The sequence below is a fragment of the Mastacembelus armatus genome, chromosome 22 (genome assembly GCF_900324485.2).
Source record: "Mastacembelus armatus chromosome 22, fMasArm1.2, whole genome shotgun sequence".
Taxonomy (NCBI): Eukaryota; Metazoa; Chordata; class Actinopteri; order Synbranchiformes; family Mastacembelidae; genus Mastacembelus; species Mastacembelus armatus.
The window spans coordinates 3,081,930-3,109,615 of NC_046654.1; the positions used below are offsets into that span (position 1 = coordinate 3,081,930).

At 41.3% G+C, this 27,686-nt stretch overlaps 1 protein-coding gene across 1 annotated transcript; it reads left to right on the top strand.

Annotated features, from left to right (window-relative positions):
• Nucleotides 1–732: 732 nt before the first annotated feature.
• Nucleotides 733–27,489, top strand: galnt16 (UDP-N-acetyl-alpha-D-galactosamine:polypeptide N-acetylgalactosaminyltransferase 16). The gene is made up of 15 exons (XM_026310130.2): nt 733–1,154; nt 7,028–7,209; nt 8,030–8,128; nt 8,211–8,278; nt 11,775–11,840; nt 15,163–15,284; nt 19,794–19,881; nt 20,162–20,246; nt 20,558–20,661; nt 21,608–21,734; nt 22,229–22,321; nt 22,664–22,747; nt 23,655–23,781; nt 24,050–24,166; nt 26,644–27,489. The coding sequence occupies exons 1-15, from the start codon at nt 954–956 to the stop codon at nt 26,785–26,787; spliced, it is 1,707 nt and encodes a 568-aa protein (XP_026165915.1). The 5' UTR covers nt 733–953; the 3' UTR covers nt 26,788–27,489.
• Nucleotides 27,490–27,686: the final 197 nt, after the last annotated feature.

The window sequence follows — 27,686 nt, forward strand, 5'->3', positions numbered from 1 at the left end:
TGGAGGCAGAAATCTCATGTACAAACTGTACCTGCATGTTACCACAGGTGAGTGAGAAATGAGATTTATTTTCCTTTCAAAACATCTGGACATAGTTTTAAAGTCATTGTTAAAGCAAACTCGCATAAAATTAGCTGATTCTGGTGTTTCTGTGTCAGCGTTTGTATATTTTTATGTCACTTAATACAATAATTTAGACAAATCAATAATAATCTGTAATTGCTTCACTCAAAGGAGCCATGTTTTAGATCTTTAATCATTGGATCATTGTTACTAATATATTAACATTTTGTGTAAATGTTTTTTCCAGCCGTAGCAGTGATTTATGTTGGATTATATTTTGTATTTGAGATCTTAACTTGTAAAATATGGTCATTACAGTACCACAATTCTAATGGAAGAAAAAGAACAATATTTCCATCCAAAATGTTGTGGAACACTGTGTTAGATAAATATTTTGTTGACTGGGAATTATAAAATCAGCCATTCGTTTGTACATGAGGGCAAGGACTTTGTGTGTCAAAGAGGACGAGACGATGCTGGAAGTAAAAGCAGCCACAGTGTTAAATGTTCCTGTGGATCAGAGGGTGAAGACCAGAATCACATGCCTTTCAGCTGCTCTGCGCCTTTAGGTGTCTGAAATTACGATGCAGATTGGACAGCCTCTCCTCTCTGCAGCCAGCAGATGGATAACGTGTGAGCGTGCGTGTGCGTGTGTGGCCGTGGGTGTTTGTGTGTAGGGGGATGATATGACTCGGCGCTAGGACCGTGGCTCTGTCAGTGCGCAAATCCCAGCGGAGAGGCAGCGCTCCGGCAGAAGAGCCTGTTCGCTCAGAGATAGTCTCTGTCTGCGCTGCGGCTCAAGCCATCACCGGCGGGGAGGCTGCACCTTCTGCCGCGGACGGACCTGAACCATACGGGCTCGCCTCCGGAGCCCTCCTTATGGGCTCACCATGCGCAGGATACGGGCCAACGCCATCGCGATTCTGACCGTTGCGTGGATCCTGGGGACGTTTTATTACCTGTGGCAGGACAACAAGCCCCAGTCGTCGCCGTCGTCGGCGGCGTCACAGACTCGCGGCAGGAGCCATGGGCAGAAAGTGGTCCCCGGTCGGCTGGAGATCCACCGGGAGGACAGGACCATCCCGCTGATTGTGAGTGTGCGCTGCTGTGAATAAGAAAAGGGGGAAGCAGATCGGTGGTGTCGGTGGGGGACGTGCTGCATGTTGATGTGCATGTGTGTAACCTGGGATGATGAGGATGGAGGTGGTGGTGTCACAGCGGGAACATAAGGGGCATGTTTTCCCTGCAGCACCGTTCCCCTCCCATTATTCCACAGGCTGTAAAATCAGCAACCTGTTTATATTCCTGTCTTTTCCTGCCTTTCCTTCAAGCACCCGTAAGAGGCTTTCCATAAGTCCCGTGCGCCGTGCGCAAACGCCCCGTGAACCATATTATGCTGATGCCGTTTGGATTGCACATGTGTGGTGAAAAACACGGGCTGTGAGAAGAGGCGTCATTAAAACGCTGTTTCAGTCAGGTCAGGTTTGTGTTCGCCTGTTGTTTCCTGCTCCAGGGTGGAGGAGTGAAAACAATCCCTGATAAATAATGACATTGTAGGTGTGGTGGTCGTCAGGCTTTGCTGCCAGTAACCAGGTTGCAACACAGCCTGCAGCATATCCAGGCTGGCAGCGGAGCTGGGCCCATGCCAGCCCAGATTAGGAGCTCTGGTCTTCTTGGCTGCAGGGTTTGCTGTTACACTGAGACCTGTAGCCTGTGCCTTTGGGCTGAAAGCAGCCTGGGAGTGTAGGGGACTGATACTTGATGAGTTCTATAAAAAAGGGGAAGTTTCATTTCATTTCGTTTCATTCAATATTTGATTGTCAGGATAGTAGCAGACTCATCATTATTTTCAGCTCTGGACTAAAATACTTTATATTTTCTGAGTCTGAGCTGCCACAGCCTGACACGGTCTCTGAGCTGGAAAGACGTGATGTGTAAAAGTGACTGTAATTAGTTAAAATGTGATGACAGTGTGACATTTTAGGGCAAACACATAAATCATTTTGCAGCTTCTTGCTGCTGCTGCCACTCTGTTACCAAGCTGACAGACAAATCAATTAAAGGCGTCTATCCACTTGTGTTTTGGCTAAACCGAGGCTGAAACAGAGCACACTGGAGCCTCTTTCTCAATTTACCAGGCCGATGGAAAAGTCTCAGCTGTGGCTGAGGATGTGTGACAACATGTCAGGATGTTTCACTCCAGCAGCAGCAGAATCATTAAAACTCTCTTCAGGGGATGTAAAAATGTCACAGTGGAGCTGTGGTGGCATTTATGTGCTTGTGGCGCTGCTCAGTCTCAGAAGAGGAAACTGTGGTCTCAGCATGTGAACCCAGGCCAAGAGCACGACGAGGCTCAGGAGATCCATGCAAACAAATATGGAAACACTCTGAGTAGTGGGAGCATGTGATTGTATTGAAAAGAGAGATCCACTTTACAGACAGGCCTGCTAATCAGATCGCTCTTTGAACTCTAGGCCGTGGATGTGGGTTTGCAGGTCCAGGTTTTCTGTTTGTCAGGTCCTATTTGCTCAGCAGGGTCGTTCACCTCTGTCACCAAACTGACATCAGTTTGTCCAGGTGACCTGACGCTCTCAGGCTGCAGGGTCCCACAGTCCGACCAGACCAGGCTGCTTTGCCTCTTTTTCACTGTCCTCCCTTACTTTCCTTGCTCTGTCAGTCTGTCCTATTTCCCTTCCTTCATCCCTCCGTCTTTATCCTACCACTCTGTTCTTCCCTCTTTTCTTTCTTGTAGCCATCAGTTCATCCCCATTGTTTGTTTTAATCCTTCACTTTTCGTCTCCCCTTTTCCGTCTTCTTTAAAATTTATTTTACCCTTGTCTTTCATTTGTTTCCTATTATTTATTTCCTTCATGCCCTCATCTCTTTTTCTTTTCTTCTTTTCTGTTTTTCTTTTTCTGTACTCCCATCCTTCCCTCTACCTTCTCTCCTTTATTTCCTTTCTTTCAATCATTCCATCTTTTTCTATTCTTTTAGTGTCTGTCAATGCAGTTTTCTTTCCTTCTTTCATTATTTCTTTTATTCTTCTTTCTTCTTTCTGTCCCTCTCTTTGTTTCTTCCTTTCCTTCCATTTGTCACCACTTCTTTTCCCTTTTGTCTCCATTACTTCCTTTTGTTTTCTAATTGTTTTCTTCTCCTCTGTCTTTTCCTTCCTTCCTTTTTAATGTCCTTGCCTCAAACTGCTCCTTTTCCTTTGTTTTCTCTCTTCATTTTTCTCTCATTCTTTCTTTTCTCCATAAGTCCGTTCATTAGCAGCATTTGATTCAGGAATGACATCATCTGTGAAATCTGTTTTCACTGGCTCCGGGTTTATTCCCCTCATTTCCTCTGCTGAGTGCTCTAATTTTTCAGCACGGCTCTCCAGGTCCTTGAGTGTGTGTGTGCGTGTGTGTGTGCGTGTGTGTGTGTGTGTGTGTGCGAACGTTGTTGTCAGTCTAATTCTGTTTTAACATTTACATTAATCAGCTGATGATGTTCATGGCCTCAGCATCAGCAGTGGACAATGTGTTTACATCCACATCCTGCTAATCAGTTTGTCTTTCTCAGCTTGTATGGCCACGTTTTTTATTTTAGCACAGATGAAGCAAAAACTTGAATGAATCTTATTAATTGATTGATCTGAGCTGGTCGGTTCTTGTTCTCTGGCTCAGGTTTGGATGCTCGGTGTAAGTACTTTTTACTGACTAACCTGGCAATGATTTCTTGATTCAACATGTGACCATATAAACAACGCCCAAGAGAATTGGGTTAAATGTGCAGTTAACAATCCTGTCTGAGCTAGGATTAACTTCATTTTCCATCACAGCGATGCATCTATAACTTAACTTGTTAAACTTCCACACAAGCTGAGACATTTGGCAACTTTCTGCTCTTAACACACGTCACCCCTTCGTCATTTAAAGCTCCTGAAAACACTGTTCCAATCCTGAATATTTATTACATTCAACAACAATCATTGCGAGTCTGCACCAATAAAAGTTAATGTTGAGGAAAAATACATTATTATTTATTAGGAGATTAACAAACCCAGATAATCACTTTTATCAGGATGGTGTGCATGTTTTATTTAATTGACAGCAGCGTGATCACACAAGCAAACAAACCGACAACTGAGCTAACATTTTAATTTACTTTTTAATTTACTGGAAATGTCAAGTCAAGTCAGATTTATACAGCCCAGTATCACTGGTTCAGCTCAAGCAGCAATTCTTACTAAATGAAGTCTGACCCACCACGTCCACCACTGTGGAAACTGTGATGGAAAAATGATTTTGTTTCTTTATCTTCAGTAAAATTACTAATCCCAAAATGAAAAAAAAAAACATACTCTTGATCTCTTTATTCATTTATATTTCTTACAGGCCCCTTTACAGTGACATGATTTACATAATATGATGATTATTATATTCCTGTGTGAGCAGCTGGTCAAAGAGCAGCTTTGTTTACATGAACAGCTGTAAATACTGTTCGGGTAGAAGTAGACAGCAGCATTAAATAGAAATGCTATGGTAACATAGTGCCATACCATAATAGATATATAAAGAATGCATGAAGAAGGAGAAGACATGTGTTTCTGGGCTGGATGACATGTAAACAGGCCATGAACATGAAACCACCATGTCACTATTACATGATCTCACACACTGTGTGTCCTCAGTGGGACAATGCTTCGCTCCAGCCAATCAGGCAGATTGTTCTTCTGCTGTATGTGATTTGTTGAGGCTTTTAACTCGGCTTGAAAGAGCCAGCAGACGTGTTCATCTCCCAAACGAGGTTCATATTTAATTCAGTGGCCTTAGCCTTGAAGTGCCTTCTGTTATTTTTGTCTTATTGTCCTCAGAGTACCATTATTTGTAGCCTGTACAATTTAGTCCTGGTGATGCTTGTAGGGAGATAAAAGATGAAAGAAATGCTTTTACTTTCTAATACTCTTTTATTAGTGTTCAAAAGTTTTCTGACTTTCTAGTTCATGGCCTGACTCTGTCATCCTGGTGCTCTCGGCTCTGGTCAGAGACAATAAAAGCACTACAAAATAACGGATGACACAGAAATGCTCTAACAAAAATCCTGTTTTCTCCTGAAGAGATGACTCTATTGTCTCTCATGAATTTTCTAACATGAGCGAGAAGAAAACAGAAAAATTAGTATATTTGATTATAGTAGTGGTGGAATAATAATATATCCAGCACAGTGTTTAGGTTAGCACGTTAGAAAAATGGCTTCCTGTACAACTGAGTTTTTAGAAACCTTGTGTGTCTGACACATTGTGTTGCATTATGGGTAGTTTGCACCTTTGGGCTGGTTTTTAACTGTCTGTGAGAAATGATCATGGCAGGATGGATGTAATGAAATAGATTGTGTGTTACTATCAAATCAAATTCAAATTAATCTTTATTCATTTTGCACTTATGAACAACCAAATGTTAAGCAAAGTGATTCACATATCTGGTAATAAAAAACCCACGTCCCACAGAGCTCGGTGCAGGAGCTAATGTACCTGCTCGCCTGTGTTTTATGTTCTCAAACACAGAGAGAAACCAACACTCTCATCTTCCCCAGCACAGAAATAGACGCTAAATTAACCAGACTTAATTAAACTTTCAATCAGTACCAATAAGCTGATGCTTTGGCTGCTAAAAAGGGTCGTAATAAGCAGTTACAGGGAATTATCACTGAAATCTGCACTCAGATCTGCTCAGCTTACAGAGCATTAGGGACTCACAGCTTTACTGTTTAGTTTCACCCTGGTTTCTACCTGCAGCTGTTTGCAGGGAACGAGGGCTAATAACCCACTGTAAACTTTCTGTCATTACCCTTTTCATGTGTCTGCTGCTTGGTGCTGGACAGAGAGTGTATCAGAGCTGTGCGTCTGCCAGCTGTGTCTGAAAGAGACACCATGAGAGCAGTGAGAGTGAACCAGTGTTGTGAGACCAAATCAATGAGCCAAAGCTTTGTAGAGCTGAGGGCTATGACAGAGTCAGATGATTGGTCTCCATGGGTTTGTCAGGGCGGCTTTTCCCTCACACAGTCACTTGATCTTCTGTCGTTATAATGATATTGATTAAAGCTGCTCTAGCTCTCCTAAGAGAGGCAGTGAGAACAACATGCATGTTCTTTCTCTGTGAGTTGTTCACTGTGCACATGTTTGTGTGTGAGCCCTGAAAAAAAAAAGGGGGGTCCCATTCACTTAATCCTCCAACCACCCTGATCTTTAACGAAGCTTCATCTGTTTCTCTTTTCTGCCTCCACTCTTCCTTCTGTCCATCTTCTGCTTTTTCTCTTTGATGAGGGCTTCTCTTATCTGCCTCCTCAGCTGTTCTGACCTCTCACTCACCCGTGCCAGTTTGCCAGCGAGCGCTGAAACTTCCTGGGGGAGAAATCTAATTATTTATAGATTGCGTATTCTGAAAGGAGTGCCCTTCTCATTTTGCCCTGTTAGCACTGACAAGGTGAGCTGAATAAGAAAATAAAATTTACCGACTCAAAGCAGGAACGCTAATGCTCAGTCTTAATGGGGATTTATAAAAATGTTATTTCTTTTTCCATTTTAGTTGATCAAATTAATGCGAATTAATGTCCAGTGGAATTTAAAGTTTCAATGTGTAATATTTAGAGCTCAGGAGGTTGCAGTCTGCAAACTCACCACTAGATGCCGTTAAATATTTCACATTTTACACATTGCACCTTTAAAAAAAAAAAAAAAAAAAAAAAAAAAAAAACAAAATAAAAAAAAAAGAAATACTGCCTTTTTCTGAATACATCTCTGAAAGTACAGGAATATCAGTCCTTAAAACATAAGGACGCTGCATGTGGCATTTAGCTGTTTCATAGGAACAACATTTTATCATTTATTACATGGATCTTGCTTTTGACTCAACAGCTCATTTTGTTCCTGTTGTTCTGGCTGATGCGAGCACTTAAACACACCCTGTTGTCTCCTCTGCAGGTGACCCAGCCCCAGCGGGCCGAGCAGCAGAGCCAGCTCCTGGGCAGTTTCGACGAGAAGGCGTACCTGGCGGGGAAGCAGCTGAAGCCCGGGGAAGACCCATACAGGGAGCACGCCTTCAACCTACAGGAGAGCGACCGGCTGGGCAGTGAACGAGCCATCAGAGACACCCGACACTACAGGTGAGCTGGGTTTGAGGATGTTGGAATCAGAAAAACTGCTGAGAAAATGTTAAGCTCTAGTCTTCCCAGTCAGTGTCCTGCTTTCTGCCTGTCACGTTATTTCCATTTCTTCTTTTTTTCTTTTGAGAACATTATTAATATAAACTCAAATAATATTAAATCATATAAAACGGCAACATATGTTGATCAAGGGATAAATTAGTATGAAGTTACTATTTTAAACCAATTCTTAATCAATAGGAACCATTAAAGATTGTTGGTATATTTTGCATGTATGTCCACATCCATTCTGAACTCCTACTTCTTCTTTTGAAGAACCATTCAAAGAAAATCAGTGTTTAACCTGTAATTATGAAACTATATTCATTAAGCCTTAACTTAATTTTTATAAAGCTGTTTATAAATGAACAATTATTTTCTTCTTTTTTTGAATAATTATTTTTAATTGTGATTTTCTTGCCATAAACAGACTTAATTGGTGAACAGTGACCAAATGAATGGTGGTTGATGTTTCTGCTTCATGTCTTCTGACTTGGGTTTGAAGCACCAGGAAGCAGATTAAAGCAGAAGGTCACAAATCTGTGCAATTGTTGCCTGGCAACCGGCAACCAGATATTTCCGTGTCACTACAGCAACAACGCCGAGGCGACTCTACAGGGCATCGCCGCTAATCACAGCTGTTCAACACACCGTGTCCAGTGTGTGTGTGTTCACTGAGCAGATGTCTGTGTCATCGTGTGCCAGATGTCTGAGAGGATCTAACACACACGTGGTTTGTAAAGAGATGGACGTTAAACCTGCTCCCACCTCCTTTCTGCAGGTGTGCCTCTCTGAATTATGACACAGAACTTCCATCCACGAGTATCATCATCACTTTCCACAATGAGGCTCGTTCAACTCTTCTTCGCACCATCAAAAGGTGAGACCTAACATGAATCCTTCGCTTAGACAGGAACAAGGATCAAGATATCTGATCTTATCTTTCCCCCTCTCCCTCTCAGTGTCCTGATACGAAGCCCTCCATCTCTGATTCAAGAAATAATCTTGATAGACGACTTCAGCTCTGACCGTGAGTTTCTGTTTTGTCACTGCAACTGACACCACTAGATTAGATGGCAGAGAATTGGTACAATATCCAACTCTGCAGTATCAGCCTCCGAGAGTATCAGCTCATTGTTTTGGATTTGTGGGCGTGCTCTCACTGCTCTCACTGCTCTCACCACTGCCATTCTCAGCTGCAGCAGGCAGCTGTTTTCAGCACAGAAAAAAAAACCCCCATTGTACACAGAGCTGCTGGTGAATATATCTGGATCATTTAACAGTTGAAGAACCAGATGTTTGACCAAACACAGAGCTAAAATTGGAGTGAAATTCACTGGTTAGCCAGAAAAATGACTCCAAATGAATGCTAATGTTGCTCAGTAACTGCTGGGATTAAAACATTTGTCATGATATCATTTAATTTCAGTAAAGGGATTTAGTATTTCTCCAACAGAATCATATTTCGTGCTGAGGCACCACAGTGGCTTAGAGCTGCTAAGCATAAATGCAGGATTCCTTGTTCAAATCCAGCGGGACCTCTTGCATATCTCTCCCCTGCTTTCAGTTATCACTATCTAAGACATAAAATAGCCTAAAAGCAATTTAAGAAAAAGGAGTTACTGACATTGTGGAGAAGACTTTGAAACAGCATTCAGATCATCAGCAGCCTCATGTGTTTGCAGACTGTTTTGGTGGCCTGTTAAAGCTCCCTTTGGAGGATGGGTTTGCACTGAGAGAACTTGGAGCCTGTCCTTCTAAAATCGTGGCTTTAACCGGAGGTGACAGGTGTGCTGCTCTTTTCACACTGTCATCTGCTGTTAATATGTGTGATTCAAATGTCAAAGGAATATTCCAGCAGGGGAGAGCGCTCAGTAATAGGAACATGTGGGTTAGAGGATAATGTCAAGAGACAGAAGTGCTTTGAAGATGTGTCACACTGACGTCTGAAATCGCAGAAAATCAGAAACTGAATCAGAGGTGAGAGCATCCTGAGCATTTGCTCACATTTTATGTAACTGCTCAGTGATGCTGCTGATCCAAACACAACATCAACACAGAAACATTTGAATTAACATTTGAATCCATTTAGCGGCACCATAAAGAGTGGGTTATGTTTTTATGTAACTGAGTGGGACTGGAGAATCAGAGGATGACCACAGTTTGGTAATATTCCCCTTCAGCAGCAGCAGGGAGACGAAGCTGTCCACAGCGCTCCCTGTAATTATCTTCTGTCTGTGAGAACAGCAGTGACTTACATTCAGTGTCTGTGCTCATATAGACACACACACACACACACACACATACACACACACACACACACACACACACACAAACACCACCCAAGAGGTGTCAGAGCCAGCCAGACATCTGATCAGTAGTGTCTCTGCAGCTTTAGCTCTCTAATGCTGCTCCACCTGCACACGCTGATCCAGCAGGACAGACGGGCTTTGAAACTGAGCATCTCTCCCTGAAGTCTCCCTGAACAGGCGCATGAGCCTCCTCCCTTGTTTTGTTTTTCATTTTTCAGTGTTGATTATCATGTGAAGCTGACACTGTTTCCAGTTGGTGGCTTTTAGTTTTGACCTCTCATTAACTGAGAAAACTCTGTGTGGTTTCCCTGTTGTTCCACTTCTCAGCAATTCCTGCTGAGAAAACTAAAATGATTCTGCCGTTCAAGTTGCAGTTTAAAAGCAAAAACAAATCAGTCATTGTTTTCTTACTGTCATACTGTTAAAAAGCCATTCAAACAAATATTCTGCTTAATTCAATTCAAAATATTGAATTTGTCCCTCAAAGGGCAACTCGAGGCAGGTTTTCCAACACAAATACATATAAACAATCTAACAATACAAACACAATGTTAACAACAATCTCATTCAACATTACCATTAAAACACATTTAATCTAAATTTAATCTAAATTAACATGTACACTGTTTAGAATTTGTTTGGCCAGGTCTTGACATGTCCACCTCTACCATTCTTCTACCTCAATACAGTATATGTTCAGATTGAACCGTTTCTTTCTAACATTAAAGGCAGAGTGTCCAGAGTTCAGGTAAAGGTCAGACAGGTAGTGAGAGTGTGAGCAGTCGATGGAGGTGGGAGAGCAGGAGGACTCATCCTACCCAAGTGTGATCCTGTTAAGCTTTGCCTGAATAATAAGGACACTGTCTTAAGTCAAGGACGATGATCTTTACTGCAATCCCAGACAACAGCATGTGGCTCCAGTGCTGTCATGACGAGAACACACTGCAGTAAACACTTTGTGTTGTACAAAAAGGAAATTACATCCACCAGAACTTTGGATCACTAACCCCAATCTCAAATTTGATACACGCTGACGATTCAGAATGACCGTGTTTTTATTGTTTTATTTACTTGTGGAGTTGTTTACATGGCCACCTTTTAGTGTTCAGCTGGGAATAGCTCATTTATTTCCTTTGTGCATTGCATCATAGGACAAAAATTCCCATCAACAAAAACCAAAGCATTTTTTCATGCAGCCTTGCGTTTTTTCTTAATACACAGTTTTTCCTTTCCTGCAATAGATTTATATTGAAAACGTGGACACAGAAGGGCCCAGTGTGGAAACAGATGCTTGTGAATGTACAATGCATGCAAGCAGTTACATATGCGCACACATGCATCAGGCCAAAAGTATACAACATCGGCTCAGTGGGTGTGATCCAAGACTCTCTGGTCGTCCTCCCGGGGTGTTAGAGCCCCCTCCTCCACAAAACAGACACACACACTGCTCATATACATGTCCCCTGTGACACACTGCAAATTTAATCAAAGAGGATTACAACTTCTCATGGCTGTTTCTGTCAGCATACGGCTGTACTGCTGCTAGGGAGGGGTGGCTGCTTGATTTACCCACAGTCCTTTTGCAAGACAACACTCAAAGTCTGCTGCTTATGCAAATCCTCTCAAAGGTGTGTGTGTGTGTGTGTGTGTGTGTGTGTGTGTGTGTGTGTGTGTGTGTGTGTGTGTGTGTGTGTGTGTGTGTGTGTGTGTGTGTACCTGGGTGTGCTTGCTTCTTGTACTGGTGTCTGTCTATAGGCATCAACAAAAGGTCTGCGCCAAATATTGGTCATGAAGAAAAAGGGGAGTGGATGACGGGAATGGTCTGCTCCTTGGATTTGTTTATGGAAAAGGGCTTTTCAATTTAATTATCCAGTGAAATGAAACTCCTTTGTTTGAGAACTCAGTCACTCTGAAATGTGCACTTTTTTGTGTCTAATGGAGCATCGATGGTTGTTGTGTCTGAACGTGATGTGTCATGCCTAATATCTTTAATAGAGAGCTGTGTGTTTACTGAGGCTGCCTATCTGTGTAACTATGTTCTGTGTGTGTGTGTTTACGTGTGTAAGTGCAGTAAATCCGTGGCAGCGTGGTGTGTTTGTGGGTTTGTGTGAGTGAGCGAGTGTGAGACGAGGTGATGGGAAGACATGTTTTTTTTTCTCAGTGTGTGTTCTGAGTCCACCATAACGTCCCATCTCCTGTGCTCTCCCCCTGCAGCTGAGGACTGCCAGCTGCTCGCTCAGATCCCCAAAGTGCGCTGCCTGAGGAACGGCAGGAGAGAGGGTGAGTGTGGAGGAACGGGGGGAGGTGGGAACATGGGCCAGAAGCTTAATGGGAAAGAGACTAGGGCTGAAAGGTGCCGTACGTGGCTCGTTTTTTAAGTAATCCAACATAAACCCTTTGTGTCAAATTAAAGTGAAAAAGCCAAGTGAAAGTGATTTGTATTTTAAACTGTGGCCAACTGCTTTACATGAGGCAAAAAGTTAAAGTAAACTCAAATTTTAAAAAAGTCAAATTTAGGAATTATAATTGTAAATCATCCCAAAGCAAAGACGACTATTACAAATAATCTATTCTGTCTGAACAAAACCCAAAAATTCAAAAGAGAAACAGTAAATTGTCTCATCAATGATTTAAAATCAATTATCACGCTACATTTCTGTTAAAAATGTAATTGCACATGTAAGAACTGCTTGAGTCCTCCTGAGGTTTCTGACTGGATTTCATTAAGTCTGTGAATTAGAATAAATCCTTGACATATTAAACAACTACGTCGAGCCGAACTTAAAGCCAGATGAACCGGTGTTACTGATTTGTGGGGATGCTCAACAGAGATCCCTCCTGCTCAGGTTGCTGTGTGCGTCTCTGCTCTCTCTGCAGAACAAAGACTTTGTTTGGGCTCGTGAAACACACGGTGACAAAGCATTAACATGCTGGATTTAATCCAGTGGTTCCCGAATGGCGGCGGTAGAACAAGAACTGAATTGAGACTGTAAATAGTCTCATGTCAGGAAATCAAGTTAAATCCAAGTCCTTTTGTCAGCTTTAGCTGGGTGAATATGAACGACATCCACCCGTGTGTTAACTGGACGCATGGAGACACAAGTAGTCCCTGACCCTGTGATGGTTTGAATTGATTTTAAGATTTCATTCAAACTTTGCACAACTCTTAATGGTTTCACACCTTCAGGCATCATTAGCTTTCTCTCTCTACTGCGTCCAACTGCTGCCTGAGGTTGTCGAGCAGTGGAGCAATAAATGTGCCCACAGTTACAACGAACACCAAGCATCAGAGGCAGGAATCTGTTTTGATGAGATCTGTGCAATAGATTGACGACGTGTTACTTCTGAAAGTTACTTCAGAAACAGGTTACTCTGTGTGTGTGTGTGTGTGTGTGTGTGTGTGTGTGTGTGTGTGTGTGTGTGTGTGTGTGTGTGTGTGTGTGTGTGTGTGTGTGTGTGTGTGTGTGTGAGAGACAAGTGTCACTCGTACTGAGAAACTGGCTGAAAATGATCACCTGACTCTGCAGCTCTGTGTAACCTCCTAACACAGTTTAGCTCTGACTTTATTTGTGGCTTGTTCAGTGAAAAAGCTACAAAACCCCCTGCACAGCTGAATAAAACCATCTTAAAATCAATTAAAGAGACTGATGAATGATAATTTAGGTAATTCTTGCAGATCGTGTATATTGATCTTATGTTATGTTTTCTCTCTTGTGTATTAGAGTTTATGTTTATTACTAAATATTTGTAGTTGGGTCTCATGTACGAATGGGGCTTCACAAATACTCTCTGTTATTTCTACACCTGAGGTGAAATTAGGATCAGTCAGGTGGAGTGGCACCTAAACACACTCTGGGGTTTTAGTGCTGATTCTCATAGGACAAGGTTGAACTGTGCAAACAAAAATCTTGTGTACTAGTTAAACAGATGTAAGAATGGACTGCTGGTGATTTATTATACCTTTTAGTGCTTCTATACACAATGCTTTACTACCAGACACAGGATCTTTCCAGCTGTGTTAAATCATGGTTATTGTATGAAGCTTTATATGTATGTGCAAATAGTTTAAGGATCTAAGAGACAGAAGTGTATCTGCATATAAGCAAATAAGTCTGCTTATTATCTGAAATTACTAAAAAGCTGAAATTACTTTTCTGCATTAATCTCAGAAATATGACCTCTTCATGAAAGCATCCACTTTAATATACTTGAACGAAATGTAATTAGAATTTAGGGCTGCTGTTTTTGTTTGTTAGTACAATTGGCTTTTCAAACAATTCAGTGTTATTTCTTTGACTTTGAAACAAACCTCTTCAGATGATGAGATTTAATTAACTGTAGACACTGCAAAAAACTAAAGTGATGTTATAAGATAATTATCATCCTCCATGGGTCCCAGTGCTAAATGCAAATGACTTCAAGTGTATATGTACCTGTCATGAGAAAAGACACTTCTACTCCCTGTTTGCAGCAGGTCTGTTCTTAATCTGACCTCTTTTAAAAACACCCTCGGCTCCAAATTAACACATTTCTTATACACCAGGCAAAAAATATCTCCAAAACACAGAAGTTGTAGTTTAAAGAGTTTTACATTAAATGTCTTCATCATTTTTAAAGATGCTGTGAGTCACTTGAAAACCAAGATTAACAGTTTATTTTCTATTTTTTCTTTTTTTTTTCTCTATTTTCTATTTTCAGAAGAGGCGCCTTTGTATAATCACATTTACACTCAGACCGTACCTGCAGCTGCTGGAAAACAAAGAAAATATCAATACATTTAGTCGAAGTAGATGAGGCTGAGAAAGTGGGAAAATCAATCACTATTTGATCATAAAAACAGTTTTCTCCTGTAAAACGTCACTAAGGCTGATTAGTCCTGGACTTTCAGGGGGCCATATTATAAAAAGGAAGTCAGAAATTGATGCATAAAAGGTCAAAATATTTAAATATCTTTATCTCACTTTTTATTTTATTTTTTTATTAATTGTTTTGTATATTTTGAAACAGGAGGAGCAAGAGGAACAAAGCGTGGGATCATGTGAAGCGTACATTTCTTTCATTTCCATGTACAGGTCATATTCCTCAGGGAATATACAACATATATACTGTATATCCCTTACATCAATCCAAGATACAACTACTGTCCTTAGGACTTTCATAACCTAACACTTTTATTCTCCTACAATATGCTAATCATTTCATATCTCCAACGCTGCTGCTGGGTACAGAGTTGTTTATTTTGAATGTTAAATGTGGTGAAAAGGGGGATTAAATTCTTCTGACTCCTGAGTTCTCGAGTGAGGAACAGCCCTGATCTGAAATCCTAATGGTGACATGGCTGCAGTACCTGAGCGGGCACAACATGCAAATTATCACAAAAATGATTCGCTCTGAATTTGACGGGAGCCAGTTAAAGTCTAGATCAGTGTGAGACCGTTGAGAAGACCAGGCTGAGCAGCTCAGCAGCAGCAGCATCTTGTCACGTGTAGCATGAACCTGAGAATACAGGTTTTTAAGCTGCATGAAAAATAATGATGCAGCTTTAATTAAACTCTCACTGTTTTAAACTTCAGTGTCACATCCTCCATTTTGCTTCCTTCAGGTCTGATCCGATCACGTGTGCGAGGAGCCAACACAGCCTCGGCCTCCATCTTGACCTTCTTGGATAGCCACTGTGAGGTCAACACTGATTGGCTGCAGCCGATGATCCAGCGCGTCAAGGAGGTACAGACCCACAGGCTGAGTCTGCCATCATTCACACTCTCTAATTCGACATGTAATACACGCACCTCACACACACATGGAGTTGCATACACACACGAGTATTTTGGAGGTGGACCACTTGTTTTGTTTTTTTTGCCCCTGGCATGAAATGCTCCGGGGGATTTTGCGTCTTTTCAGGGAAGATGTTATTAACTTGGATGTAATCACATTTGCACTGCACATTGCTAAATAAACATGCGGTTTGTTCTGCAGAGACTTAGTTCATACAACACCAAGTGTCTCACTCCGCTTTGCCACTGTTGCCATTTACATAACCAAAATGTTTTCCACTTGATTCTCAAGTGTTTGACAATATCAGTTTATGTTGCAGAGGTTCTCTGTGTTGGTGTTTACTGTAGCTCCAGGCTACATACTCCTTTTGTTAGTGCATCTCCCTGTTCACCACATCCTACAGTTATTATTATGCAGCTTAGCAGACACTACCATCACATGCTCACATGAATGTTTTTCACAATTCAAAGCAAACATGTGAATACAGTGAAATGTAAAACCATCCACTGCTCATTGGGATGAGTTTTTTTTTTTGTTCTGTCATGTTTCATTTTACTGAAGAATCTTCATTTTGACTCTGAGCTCACATCATGCAAGTGAAGTGCACACAGAAAATAAATGCATGCACATTCAGTGACACGTAAGCGGCTGCAGAGCTGAATGTTTGCCAACTCCGTCCCATGACATCACTAACCTGTGACAGCTGCTCTCCAAATCCACTGCATCCTCCATTAGAGCCAAACATTCCCACTGAGTCTGCAGTGAGAGCTGTTTCACTTCTCATCTCGAACAGATAGAGGTGCACTCCCCTTTCCCCTCTGGTTTTAAGGAAGCACTTTACTGATTTGATATAGTGAATTCCAAACACAAAGCCAACACTGAGCTCTGTGATCTACGTTTTCTCCTCTTCATTTTCTGCTTTATAGCAAATAATTAGTGTGAAGTGTCATAGCACCTAGTCCTGTCAGTGCACAGACAATACCACACACGCTGTTTCTGTTTAATTAACTTGACAGTTTTTCTTCAGAAAGTTCACCAGCAACAAAACTGTTATTCAAACCACATATTGTAAAATCTCCACTGGATAAAACCTCTCAATGTTTTATTCAGAAGACTCTACACATTACGAGTGTAGTCACATCATGTTTGTGTTTCCGTACACTCATCCTTGGCTCTGGGCAGCTCTGACTCATCCAGCTTGCATTACAATCTTTTAGTCCTGTATTCATGAGAGCGCCAGGCTCAGTGATTATATACCGGCTTCTTGTCCCGGCTGCACCCAGTCCTGGATTTGTTAGTCTTCCTCAGTCTACATGCCTGTGTTCAGAGGGCCCCCTGAACGCAGCAATTCTGATGAAGGATCACTGTCCAGCATGTTCTTTAATGCAACACATTGCTTTTCTTTTGTTAATTCAGAACAGCAGTTGAAACAGCTTGACTCTAATTACTAATTAAGCACCAATAATGAGCTTTCCACCCATGAACGCTGGGATTTGCGTTGCACTTCAGTGAAAGTTATGTAAATCTCATGCACTCTCTCCAGGTATTTCTGTGATATTTAATGCTGCTTGGCTGAATCTCTTTCTTTCAGTCTAATATCTTTTCAGATCATGCATAATAACTATATTTTAATCGTTTATCAACTCTGGGTGTGATCCCACTTTGTGTAGCAGAGATTTGCATTTGTTCTTCTCTCCTACACCCAATAAATCACTGTGCAACCCTCCAGCCCCTGCATGTTTATCTTGGGACCTGACTCCCGGTTGCACCATTTATCTGATAGACCAGAAATATTTTAATTTCTCAGAATCCAAAATTAAGTGAAAGCTGTTGCCTAATGATTTTTTGACACAAGCATGAAATGACACTACAAACACAAGTGAAGGTAAATGTCACTGTAGCCATTTATTTTATAGGTTAGCTTGTTAACTATTGTCAGACAGACCAACAGAACAGCCCAGGGAGGAGGAAGAAGTCAGATCATTTAGTTAAGTTAAAGTAGCTGCAGTATTACAATGCAAAAACACTTTTACATATAAAGTTCTAGATTGCAAATGGTACTTAATTAAGATGTACTTAAACTGCCAAACATAAACATAATCATTATAGTGGCAGAGCGGCCCCTGTCATAGTAATATTTTATTATTTGATCACTATTACTGCTACAATCAAGTAAAATTAGTATTTTAGCCGTAAAGGGGAGAAGTTGGGACAATTCCAGGGGCCCAGGACTAACAGGGGCCAACAACATGTATGTATAATGTTATGTAGCAGGGTTTTATTTTATAGAAGGGGCCAGAAATCTCTTGTGGCACCCTTGAAATTGTAATGCAAGTTAATTGTTTTCAATGCAAAACTGGTTTTAAGTTTTTCGTTTTGTTTCAGGTTACATTTCGGATTATCTGAGAAAAGCTTTGAGATTTATCTGCTGGGAATATTTCTGCCTGCCTGTACAGTCTAATCTGTAGCACAAACAACAGAATATCTCCAGTGAATGTGTAATATGTGAATGTGCAGTAAGTCAAAGAAAGAAAGAGAAGTCTGACAGCTGGACAGTGTGTCCTCTGTTACTCAGACACTGCTGTGGCATTATTGAGTGAGGATGTAAAGCGATAGAGAGCTCCACATATCAAATGACTGGAATTCACTCCACATAAATTATTATGGAGGATAAAGCTTTTTTATTCTGTTTTCAGTTTCTTCTTTTTCATTCCTCTCATCATGTAAATCATCCTGATTATCTGCAGTAGAAAAATAAATCCAAATTCCATTAGTGATATTAAAAGCAGCCAGATGTAAGCCACCAAATCACAGATCTCTAAAACTGTAATAAATTCAGAACCAGGAGCAAAGCGCAATAGAAATATTGAGAGATCATCCCTGACATCTATTTTGGAAGTTCAGCCTGTTTGTGCGTGATCAAACCACAGCAGCTCATTAAAAACGCCCAGTAAATGTGTATAAGCTGTTGAGATGAGAGCGAGAATTGCTTGCTGGCAGAGTGGCATTTCACACTCACACTTCCCCCGCACTCTTTGGTGCGATGAACACAAAGTTCACAATGGGTTCAAACTGCGAGCAAATGATGGGTGGTGCTAATTGGAAACAGTTATTTGGATTGTCCCGATACTAAACTGTTTTAACACACACAGAGTCCTTGTGGGTAAACTGCAGCGTTGGCACAGCCTCACATTCAGGGACTGAAGCAGACAGAACTCACACACACAGACACACAAAACTCTCAGTAACTGTTGTTTCATCTGCTGTGTTTACAATCAGATTCACATTACTTCTGCAGCAGGAGGGGTCAAAGGGTCAAAGTTCATTTCTCATGAATGAATGTATGAGAGCTGGGGAAGAAAGGGGATGTTTGGAACATTCAGTGTTTTTGTTCTGCACAAATAATTGGTACATTTATGTCACTCCTCTGCTAACCATTCTGATTTTTATTATAATTGTCATCAGTTTAACACAGAAAACACTTCCACTAGGTTTGTAGTTTACTGTTCCAGTTCACTAGAACTAAGGAGGCGAGCTGTTGCCAGAAATGATCTCCCCTTATCAAAATGATTAGATCTAACAGTCAGTTAATCATAAAACATGTCTTTGGTTACACACTCCACTGGGTAATTTGTTTCCCTAGAGCAGGATTTGATATTTATTATTCATTAATATAACACATGTTGATTTAATTTCTTGGCAGACACACAGAAAACTTCATTGCATTGCTAAATTTTCACCCAACAGATTCTTGTTGAAAACACTGGGGGATAAATTCCTACAGTTGTGACTTTCAGACTGTGTGTAGGTTATTTTCTTATCTCTTACCTGGGTCAGATGTTGGATTTCAGAGAGTAAGAGATACATAAACTTTTACATACATTATTATATATTATTTAAAAACAATAGATGAGCTTATTTTGTAATCTTGGACTTTTTTAGGCTAAACTCACTATTAGATGTCGGATCAACACAGTTTTCAAGTTATAAAAAAAAGAAAATGCCGTGACGCTAAGCTGGGTATTCACACATTCATAAGTTTGAAATATGGTTTCTTGGTTTTAGGCAAATCACATTCCTAAACATGTAGAGAGACGAGAGTAGATGTGATTGGTGTGCAAGAAGAAGAAGGAGAAAAATGTTCGTCTCTCCTTGGAAATAAATGTTTGACAGAAAATGTTCAAAACACCCCCACTTTGGCTGAAGTTAGTCATTGCTGTGCCTTTGGGTATGGGTATTGGGTATTTCAATGTGATGCTTCATTTCAGTCATGACATTAGAATTTTCCTTTCTTCATGCACCTTAGTAATACGTCAAATTGTCGCAAAAATCCTCAATACGTAACTGCAAAGTTTCCCATGTCTGCGCTGATTGAGTTCAAATATAAAATGTTCAATCACGTCTAAAAAGTGTCTCAATGATCACGTGTCCGTCTGTGTCTGTTCTCCTGCCATACAGGACCACACGCGAGTGGTCAGCCCCATCATCGACGTCATCAGCCTGGACAACTTTGCCTATTTGGCTGCTTCTGCTGATTTGAGAGGAGGTCAGGACACAACACACACAGTAACACTCGATAACACACAGCTGCAGTCAAGGAAAGCCTCTGATATATGACATCATGATCCCTGCCAGAACAACACAAACAGACATGACAGATGTTTTTTGGTGCAGAGTAGTGGGTCCATTAATAAGGTCAAATTACAAAAATCAGTTCAGCCAAAATCAGCATCTTCCTGGCTGCATAAGACCTGATGTCTAGACCAGGTGACTGGAAATTTAACAGCCAGGTTTGACTTTCCGTCTTTTTTTCTACTGTTTGACAGGATTTGACTGGAGTCTCCACTTCAAATGGGAGCAGATCCCCATTGAGCAGAAAATGGCGAGAAGTGACCCCACACAGCCAATCAGGTACATCTCCACTTAAAGTCATACCTTATGTCTTTGTAGGGAATATTAGGACTATGAATTCATATACTGCTAACATGTACTGTGTGACTAATAACATCAAAACTTACATTTCGACACTCTTAGTTAAATAGCTGGATACACCTTAAGGTTCTTAAATTAGCACAATACAGAGAACAGTTAATAGGAGCTCTTGGACCCTGTGGGCTTGCAGTCTTGGGCACTAAAGTAGTTGTTAGGAACAACTGTCTTTCTAATCAAGAGTGAATTGAGTGCAGAAATGTTTATGCCTCCTTTCCCTCCCCACTCTGCAGGACTCCTGTCATCGCTGGGGGCATTTTCGTCATGGACAAGAGCTGGTTTAACCACCTGGGCCAGTATGACACCCACATGGACATCTGGGGAGGGGAGAACTTTGGTGAGCTCACTGAGGACACGCACTGAACCTGTAGTGGTAACAGAATAATTAGCTTTTATTAATCATCTTCCACAGACATCCTACTCAAAATGACCTCATTCTGCTGTACTGGCAAAGTTTAGAAAGAGACTAAGATTATTAACAATTCTGCTGTATCAAACTGAGATAAGTGTTTCTTAAAACAATAAGCAATGAAGTTTCATTTCATACCCATTGGGTCTTTTCTGGAGAGGTTTACATTAAATATTTATATGTGAACTTTCCTAGAAGAGCGGTGTAGAATAATAGGCAATTACACCCGGACTTTACAAAATAAAGAGCAGGCTAGATTGAACCAAATGTCTCTGTGATAAGCATCCCACAAAAGTCCCTGATTTTAAAAGGACAATCAATGAGGGATAATGCATTTGACCTGGATTCACCCCATTAGTGTAATGAGAAGAGCGATGTTATTTTCCATTCAATGTATACAAATCTAGAGTGTACAAGGTTTTAGGACCAAATAATTCTGTTTATGCAGGAATGAATGTCTCACTGAATGCTGCTTATTCAGAAAGTATACAGTAAAAACCACTGACTGAACAACTTGTACATAACAATAAAATATTCAAGTTAAAGTAAGAAAAAATAGAAATCTTGAAAGTCTTGAGTCTTGTGTTTAGTTGTGCTGGGTTGTGTCTGGTTGCGGAGGTTCAGCAGCCTGTGATCCAAAATGCTAAATGTTTCCCAGCAGAGCGTTAAATTATCCGCTGCCACAGCAATCGTACTGCTGCTTTGCAGCTATGACCATCTGCTGCATGAAAAATGTAGCAGGTGAACCTGACACGACTGACATAGGGATGATGCAGAACTGACCGAGTCATTTGGAGACAGAGGCAGGCTCACACCACTTCAGATAACTCTGTGTCTGCATTCTTGGCCTCATCAGCTGTGTCTCCTCCTGCAGAGCTTTCTTTCCGGGTGTGGATGTGCGGAGGGAGCCTGGAGATTCTTCCCTGCAGCCGCGTAGGTCATGTGTTCAGGAAGCGACACCCGTACGACTTCCCAGAAGGCAATGCTCTCACCTACATTAAGTGAGTGTGTGTTCTGTGGTTAGCGTCTGCCGTATTACTGCAAAACAATTTACCAACAGCCAAGAAGTTTAACCTTTAGTCAGCCTTAAAATCTTTAGTGTCACATGATTCAGCACAGTTCAGAGCCAGTTAAGTAAAGTTAGGGGGTTTGACCAGTGCACAACACTGTCAATGAAAAAATGGCCCACAAAGCAAAAAAAGGTTCAATGCCCAGGACTAGAAGCTTTAGCTTGTTAGAAAGTTAAACTTTACTTTCACTGTTTAATCTCATGAAGATGCAGAATATTTATCACCAGGTCATACAGTACATAAGTCTGGATGGAGATTTAGAAAAATGAAACTGCTCCTGTGATATTGTTCTGAAAGAACTAAAGCTGAACTTGACGTCATGGTCTCAAAGCCCAGTCAAACTCCTGATTTGTGCAGTCTTACTTAAGGCTGCCGAGGGTTGTCATTACTGTGTGTGAGCAGGTGTTGTGTCTGTGTCCGTGCAGGAACACCCGGAGGGCTGCTGAGGTGTGGATGGATGAGTATAAGCAGTACTACTACTCGGCGAGGCCGTCGGCCCAGGGCAAGGCCTTTGGCAGGTTTGTCTGTTAGCCCGTCATCCTCTTCTGTCAGTGCAGTACAGACAGCACCTCAGACACAGGTTAGGTTTTGTTTAATGCAGGTTAAAGCTTCACTGATTTGGTCTCTCCTCGGTTTATGTCTCAGGTATCATGTCTGACACATATCCTGCAGAAAGATCCCCATTAACTGAGTCTGTTGGTTCAGCTGTGTTTGTTTAACATGATCAACCAGATGCTGACTGATGTTTCATCTCTCTTAATTCTCACTTTTATTCCTTCCTTCCTCTCTCCGTAATAACACGACTGCTGCGTCTCTGCTGCTGCTCTGTGGTTCCATCCTCTTATGTTTTTTTCATGTAGCATCGCAGAACGTCTCACGCTGCGGCGAAAGTTGAACTGCAAACCTTTCCGCTGGTATATGGAGAACGTCTATCCTGAGCTGAGGTATAACACATGTTCGTTCCCCTCTCCGTTCGTGCTATATTAGTGCTGAAAGCGTAAAGTGTCCATTGTATTCATACTGGGCCATAACTGGTTTAAAAACTAGTTGTAATGTCATGAAATCCTGCTAATACATCCTGGTATTAAAGTAACGTCGCACTAATTTAACATGTTAAAGGTGAGCACAGAGAAACGTTTCCACTTCAGCAGGTGAATGTGAAAACAGGTGGATTTGAAATATGTATGTATTCACGATGTTGTGGATGACTTCGAATCTGACCTGTGGCCATTATAAAGTGATTAATATTTATTTTGTGCTGTGCATTATGTAAGACCAAGCAGAGCCAAAGTTTTCTTCCAAACACTGTCAGAAACTAAAAGATGAGAAATACTTGTCCAAAGTTTATTCTCTCCTGATTGGTTGTTGGAGGAGGCCAAGAGGCTGAGCTGAGGCAGAATTCATTTAAAACTTTAATTTCGCTTCAAAGAAAAAAAATCCATATTTAGAAAAAATAATGAAATAATAAATGCAGTTGGATTTTTTTCTTAGCTTGCAGTCTCTTGGGGTGTCATGACCTCCAAGTTCAGAACCCGCCAACCATCCGAATCTAAATATATGTGATTTGGATGGGAACCTCTGAGTGGTTTGTGCATACTCTGCCAGCTTGTTTCTCAAGTGAAGCTCCTGCCTCTCTGGCTGGATCTGCTCTATGGCCTCCTTCCTAATGACTGTGGTCTCTCAGATTGTAATTGTGTATTTTTTTTAAGTACGTGTTGTAATAGGGAGGATTACTTAGTGGTGTGATTCAGTTTCTCAGTAGGGCTGTGAGTCAATTCGAGCCATCTGTTCCTTACTTGTGTAATGTGACCTTTCACTAGCCTCTCACCTCTCTGTCAATGGTTCCCTCAGGGTTCCCGAGCAGGAAGCAGTGTCCAGTGTGCTGAAACAAGGCGGTTTGTGTCTGGAGACCCGTGGAACCGACAGCCTGGGCCTGTCAGAGTGCAGGGGCATCGGAGCCAACAGGCCACAGTCACAGGTCAGGAGTCTGCCACTAGAGGGAGGCTGTGACTCATACACTTCAAGTCTGAATTGTAGGATGTGCAGGATTTGACCTGATGATGGTGATATGAGGGTATAGTAACAAATCACACACTGATACGAGTCTGTAGGAGGTACAGGGACTGTAGAGGTCTATGCAGGAGGCTGAGAAATATGTGAATCCTCTGTGATTTTTTTTTTATTAAGTATTTCCAAACTGGGAGGAAAACAGCATCAACACTTGCCGGTTACTCTGTGTCTTTCAGAGATGGGAGCTAATAGAGCCACTGATCCGACAGCAGGACCTCTGCCTGGCCATTTCAGCCTTCACAGTTGGGTCAAAGGTCAGGATGGAGCCCTGCAACGCAAAAGAAGCCAGACAGGTAAGACTGAAATAGTGTCAGACTCTCAAAACACATTTTAATAACATTTCAAAAGGTTTTCTTTAGGTTCACAGGGACAAGGAGGCTTTCTGTGAAGTGACTGTGTTTACTAAGGGTTAACAAAAGAAGCAGGACTTGTTCTAATCTATCACTATCAGTCATGGTATCAGCAGGTCTCAGTTTTTCCAAATGGTTGTTTCACTTTGGACTACAGCAGTTTATTTGTCCTTGATGTGTCACTCAGTGTTGAACTGAGACATGAAAGATCTGCAGATTAGAAGTGGCTCCAGAACAGATGCTAAGCAGCCTGACTGTTGATGAGGCCAGGAGGCTGAGACGAACAGAACGGTCTTATCGATGCCAAAGGAAGAGCAGTTGATTTTATAGCTGCAGTAGAACAAGCACTCCTATAACCTCAGACCCCACCCTGTTCCTTCCTCGTTTGTGAATGCTGAACACTCTCATCCCATCTGGGCCCACGTTGGCCGCATGGTTGATTTATAACATTGATGAGGGAGTTATTAACTTGAACCATGTGTATGAGTGTGTGGGAGACTTGCCAGGCCATCCCCTCATCTCTCTGCAGCCACATTGCAGTCCTCTGAGGCTTCTCTGGGACTCTGCCCATCAACAAGCAACCAGCTCTGCTGTGGGAGACATATGGCCTCTACGTCCTGATGTGTGATCCCGTAGAAAGGAAAACTAATACTCATACTCACTGTTCTGACTTTGCTGTCCAAAACGCAAAGAGTGCTTATGAGTTTAGCTGTTTGAGCAACGAGTAGCTTTTGGTAGCTTTTTAAAAATGTAAACATGTAAACAAAACTCCAGTTTATTGGTAGTGTGACATTGGGCTTTTTTCATTGTTGGATATTTTGCAGAGGCTTTTCCTCAACCACTGCAAACAAAACTATTTTGCTTATTGAGTTTTATCAAGTTTTTGGAAATAATTTCGAAGCTTTAGTGGAAATGCAGTGTAGAGTGTTGGTCTAAATGCTTTTTTTACCAGGAGTGTCCAACAAAAATAGATGTAATGTAATCCTGGTATGAAGCTTTCAGGACATAGAAACCTTTAACAGCTGTATAACAAGCTGGTGTGTGTTTCAGCTTCATGTTGCACAACATAAACACTTGTATTAATCACTGTTACTCAGCTTTTCAATGTTATTTTTCATTTCTTCCTCCTCTTTATTGCACAAACATACATATATGCTGTATTATAAAACAAGGACACACCGCACACATGTAATGTTTATAAGTATGTGACACGTAAACACTGAGACTCACACTCTCCACTGGGATATTAAGATTGACCCCCTCATTCACCTCCACACTGATAAACCTCCTTATGGCTGCAGAAATCTGAACTTACTCTGCTGTTGTCTTGAGTTCAGCTCTAACCTTTTAATCAGTGAGCTCATAAACAGACTAGTGGGTCTTTGTGATTTATCGACACCTTGCAAACACGCTTTTTTACTTTCAGGCTCAAGTTTCGTGTCAAACTCGCTCCGCCACTTTTACCCACAGTCACTACACCCTGGGGAACCTGCCAGGAAATTAATATTAGATTTCTAGAGAAACAAAGAGACCCAGCTGACTTGTTACTCAATGGAAAAACATTTTACAATATAAAATGCAGTATGGTGTGTTGATAAGCAAAAACTGATGTTATTCTGGTTGCTTTAATAAATGTACATGTCTGGATCCCCTTTTTCAGAGTGATGATATTTGGAAAGACTAATTCAGTAACTGATTTAAATATTACTCTCAGGGCATTAGAGAAAAAACAGCAATAAAAATTAAATACAGTATTTTTTCCACACCAACAAGGTTTTTTCCAGGAAAAGTGATAATATAAACGTATGGCCTATAATAAGTTCAGTCAAGGTTTTAGAATATAGTCATTGGTACCTAAATGCCCAGAAACTGCAGTACAATGGAGTAAAAGATGATTTTTCAACTGTAAAAGGTACCTTGTAATATGTATTCTCACATCCATCCATCATCCACTGCTTATCCTGGAACATCCAGGGTCACTGGGGGCTGGAGCCTATTCCAGCTGACACTGAGTGAGGAGCACCCTGGCCAGATCATCAGTCTATCACAGGGCTGACACACAGAGAATAAAGTACTGGGAAATGGAAGCTACATTCCACCGCTGCTCAATTCAGTAACAAATGTACAGAATACAGGACATTTTATCTGCAAAAAAGTTTCTTGTCTTCTGGGATGGTCGGCTGCTGTGTACAACAGCTGTCTGTACTGTGATTCTTCCAGTGCGAGTGCAGAAATTCAATCATTCATGTGATTAAGTGTAATCCAGGTCTGACTCAGTCCATTTTTCACTCCGAACTTGAACCTCCTGTGCTGATACATTTATGAGCAGGAAATAACACAAACCAGAGTGTGTGCAAGGACCTTTCTGCAAAGAGATGAATTATTATTTTTCCAATTGGTTTTTTTTTTTCTTCCTGCAGAAGTGGAAGCCAAAAGGGACAGCTCTGCAGCACATGGTCAGTGGTTTTTGCCTGGACAGTCAGACCCCACCTGGTCCTCCAGTCATCACACAGTGCCGCCCCCAGATGGCAAGCCAGTCCTGGGAGCCGCAAGTTATCACCTGAGCCACAGCTGATGGGGAGAGGGAGCGGGATGAGAGGAGCGGATTCTGGACCTGGCCTGCAGAAGGACTCAGGGGATCACATCTGCACACTGTCCGTCGCTTTGCTGAGGGGTAGAAGGAGTGAGAACTGTACTTTCATGATGTCAACTTCAAGCTCCTACTCATTTTGTCATGGTGGCAAGAGCGTTGCTGAAAATATTTTAAGACCTTGTTGTGCAAAAATCTAAGGTCTTTCCTGTACAGTGCTTCATCCTTCAAGGATGCTGCAGTTCTTCGTAATCTAAGCTTTTCACTGAAATCTAGTGCACATTTTTCATTTCTGTATCTATCCTGGTCAACACTGCGTATAATTGAAATAGTGTGGATTGCCTCAGAATGAATGAGTGCATACTATACTGTAGCAAATGTGTTAAGGTGCACCTGATCTACTTTGAGTCAAAGTCACTGCTTGTCTTGTCACCTAATCTTAGGTTGAGGCATGTCTGATGACTGTAGACCAGGGCAGCTTTATGGACAGCCAGCTAAAATCTGAATTTTTTGAATAGCAGTCTTGAAAGCACCATGCAGAGCGTTGTCAGGAACATTATTTATTGTTTTGCATGGTCAGACCCAAAGAATGTTTTTTTTTCTGTCTCTCTACAAAGTTTTATGTAAATATTTAAAGCAGATACTGCCTTGGGTTTTGTGTAAAGTACTCTATATGTTGTTTGAAAAATAAAATGTGGTTAACAAAGAAATTATTGCTCTAGTTTATACTGTATTTGAGTAATGTTGCATAATTATAAACAAACTTTAGTTAGTAGCCTATTGCAGATACATGTTTAATGTGGATATTTCTTGACATTTGAGTTCTAGTTGCATTAACACAAATATGAGTGTCAACTTGATAATTACAAGTGT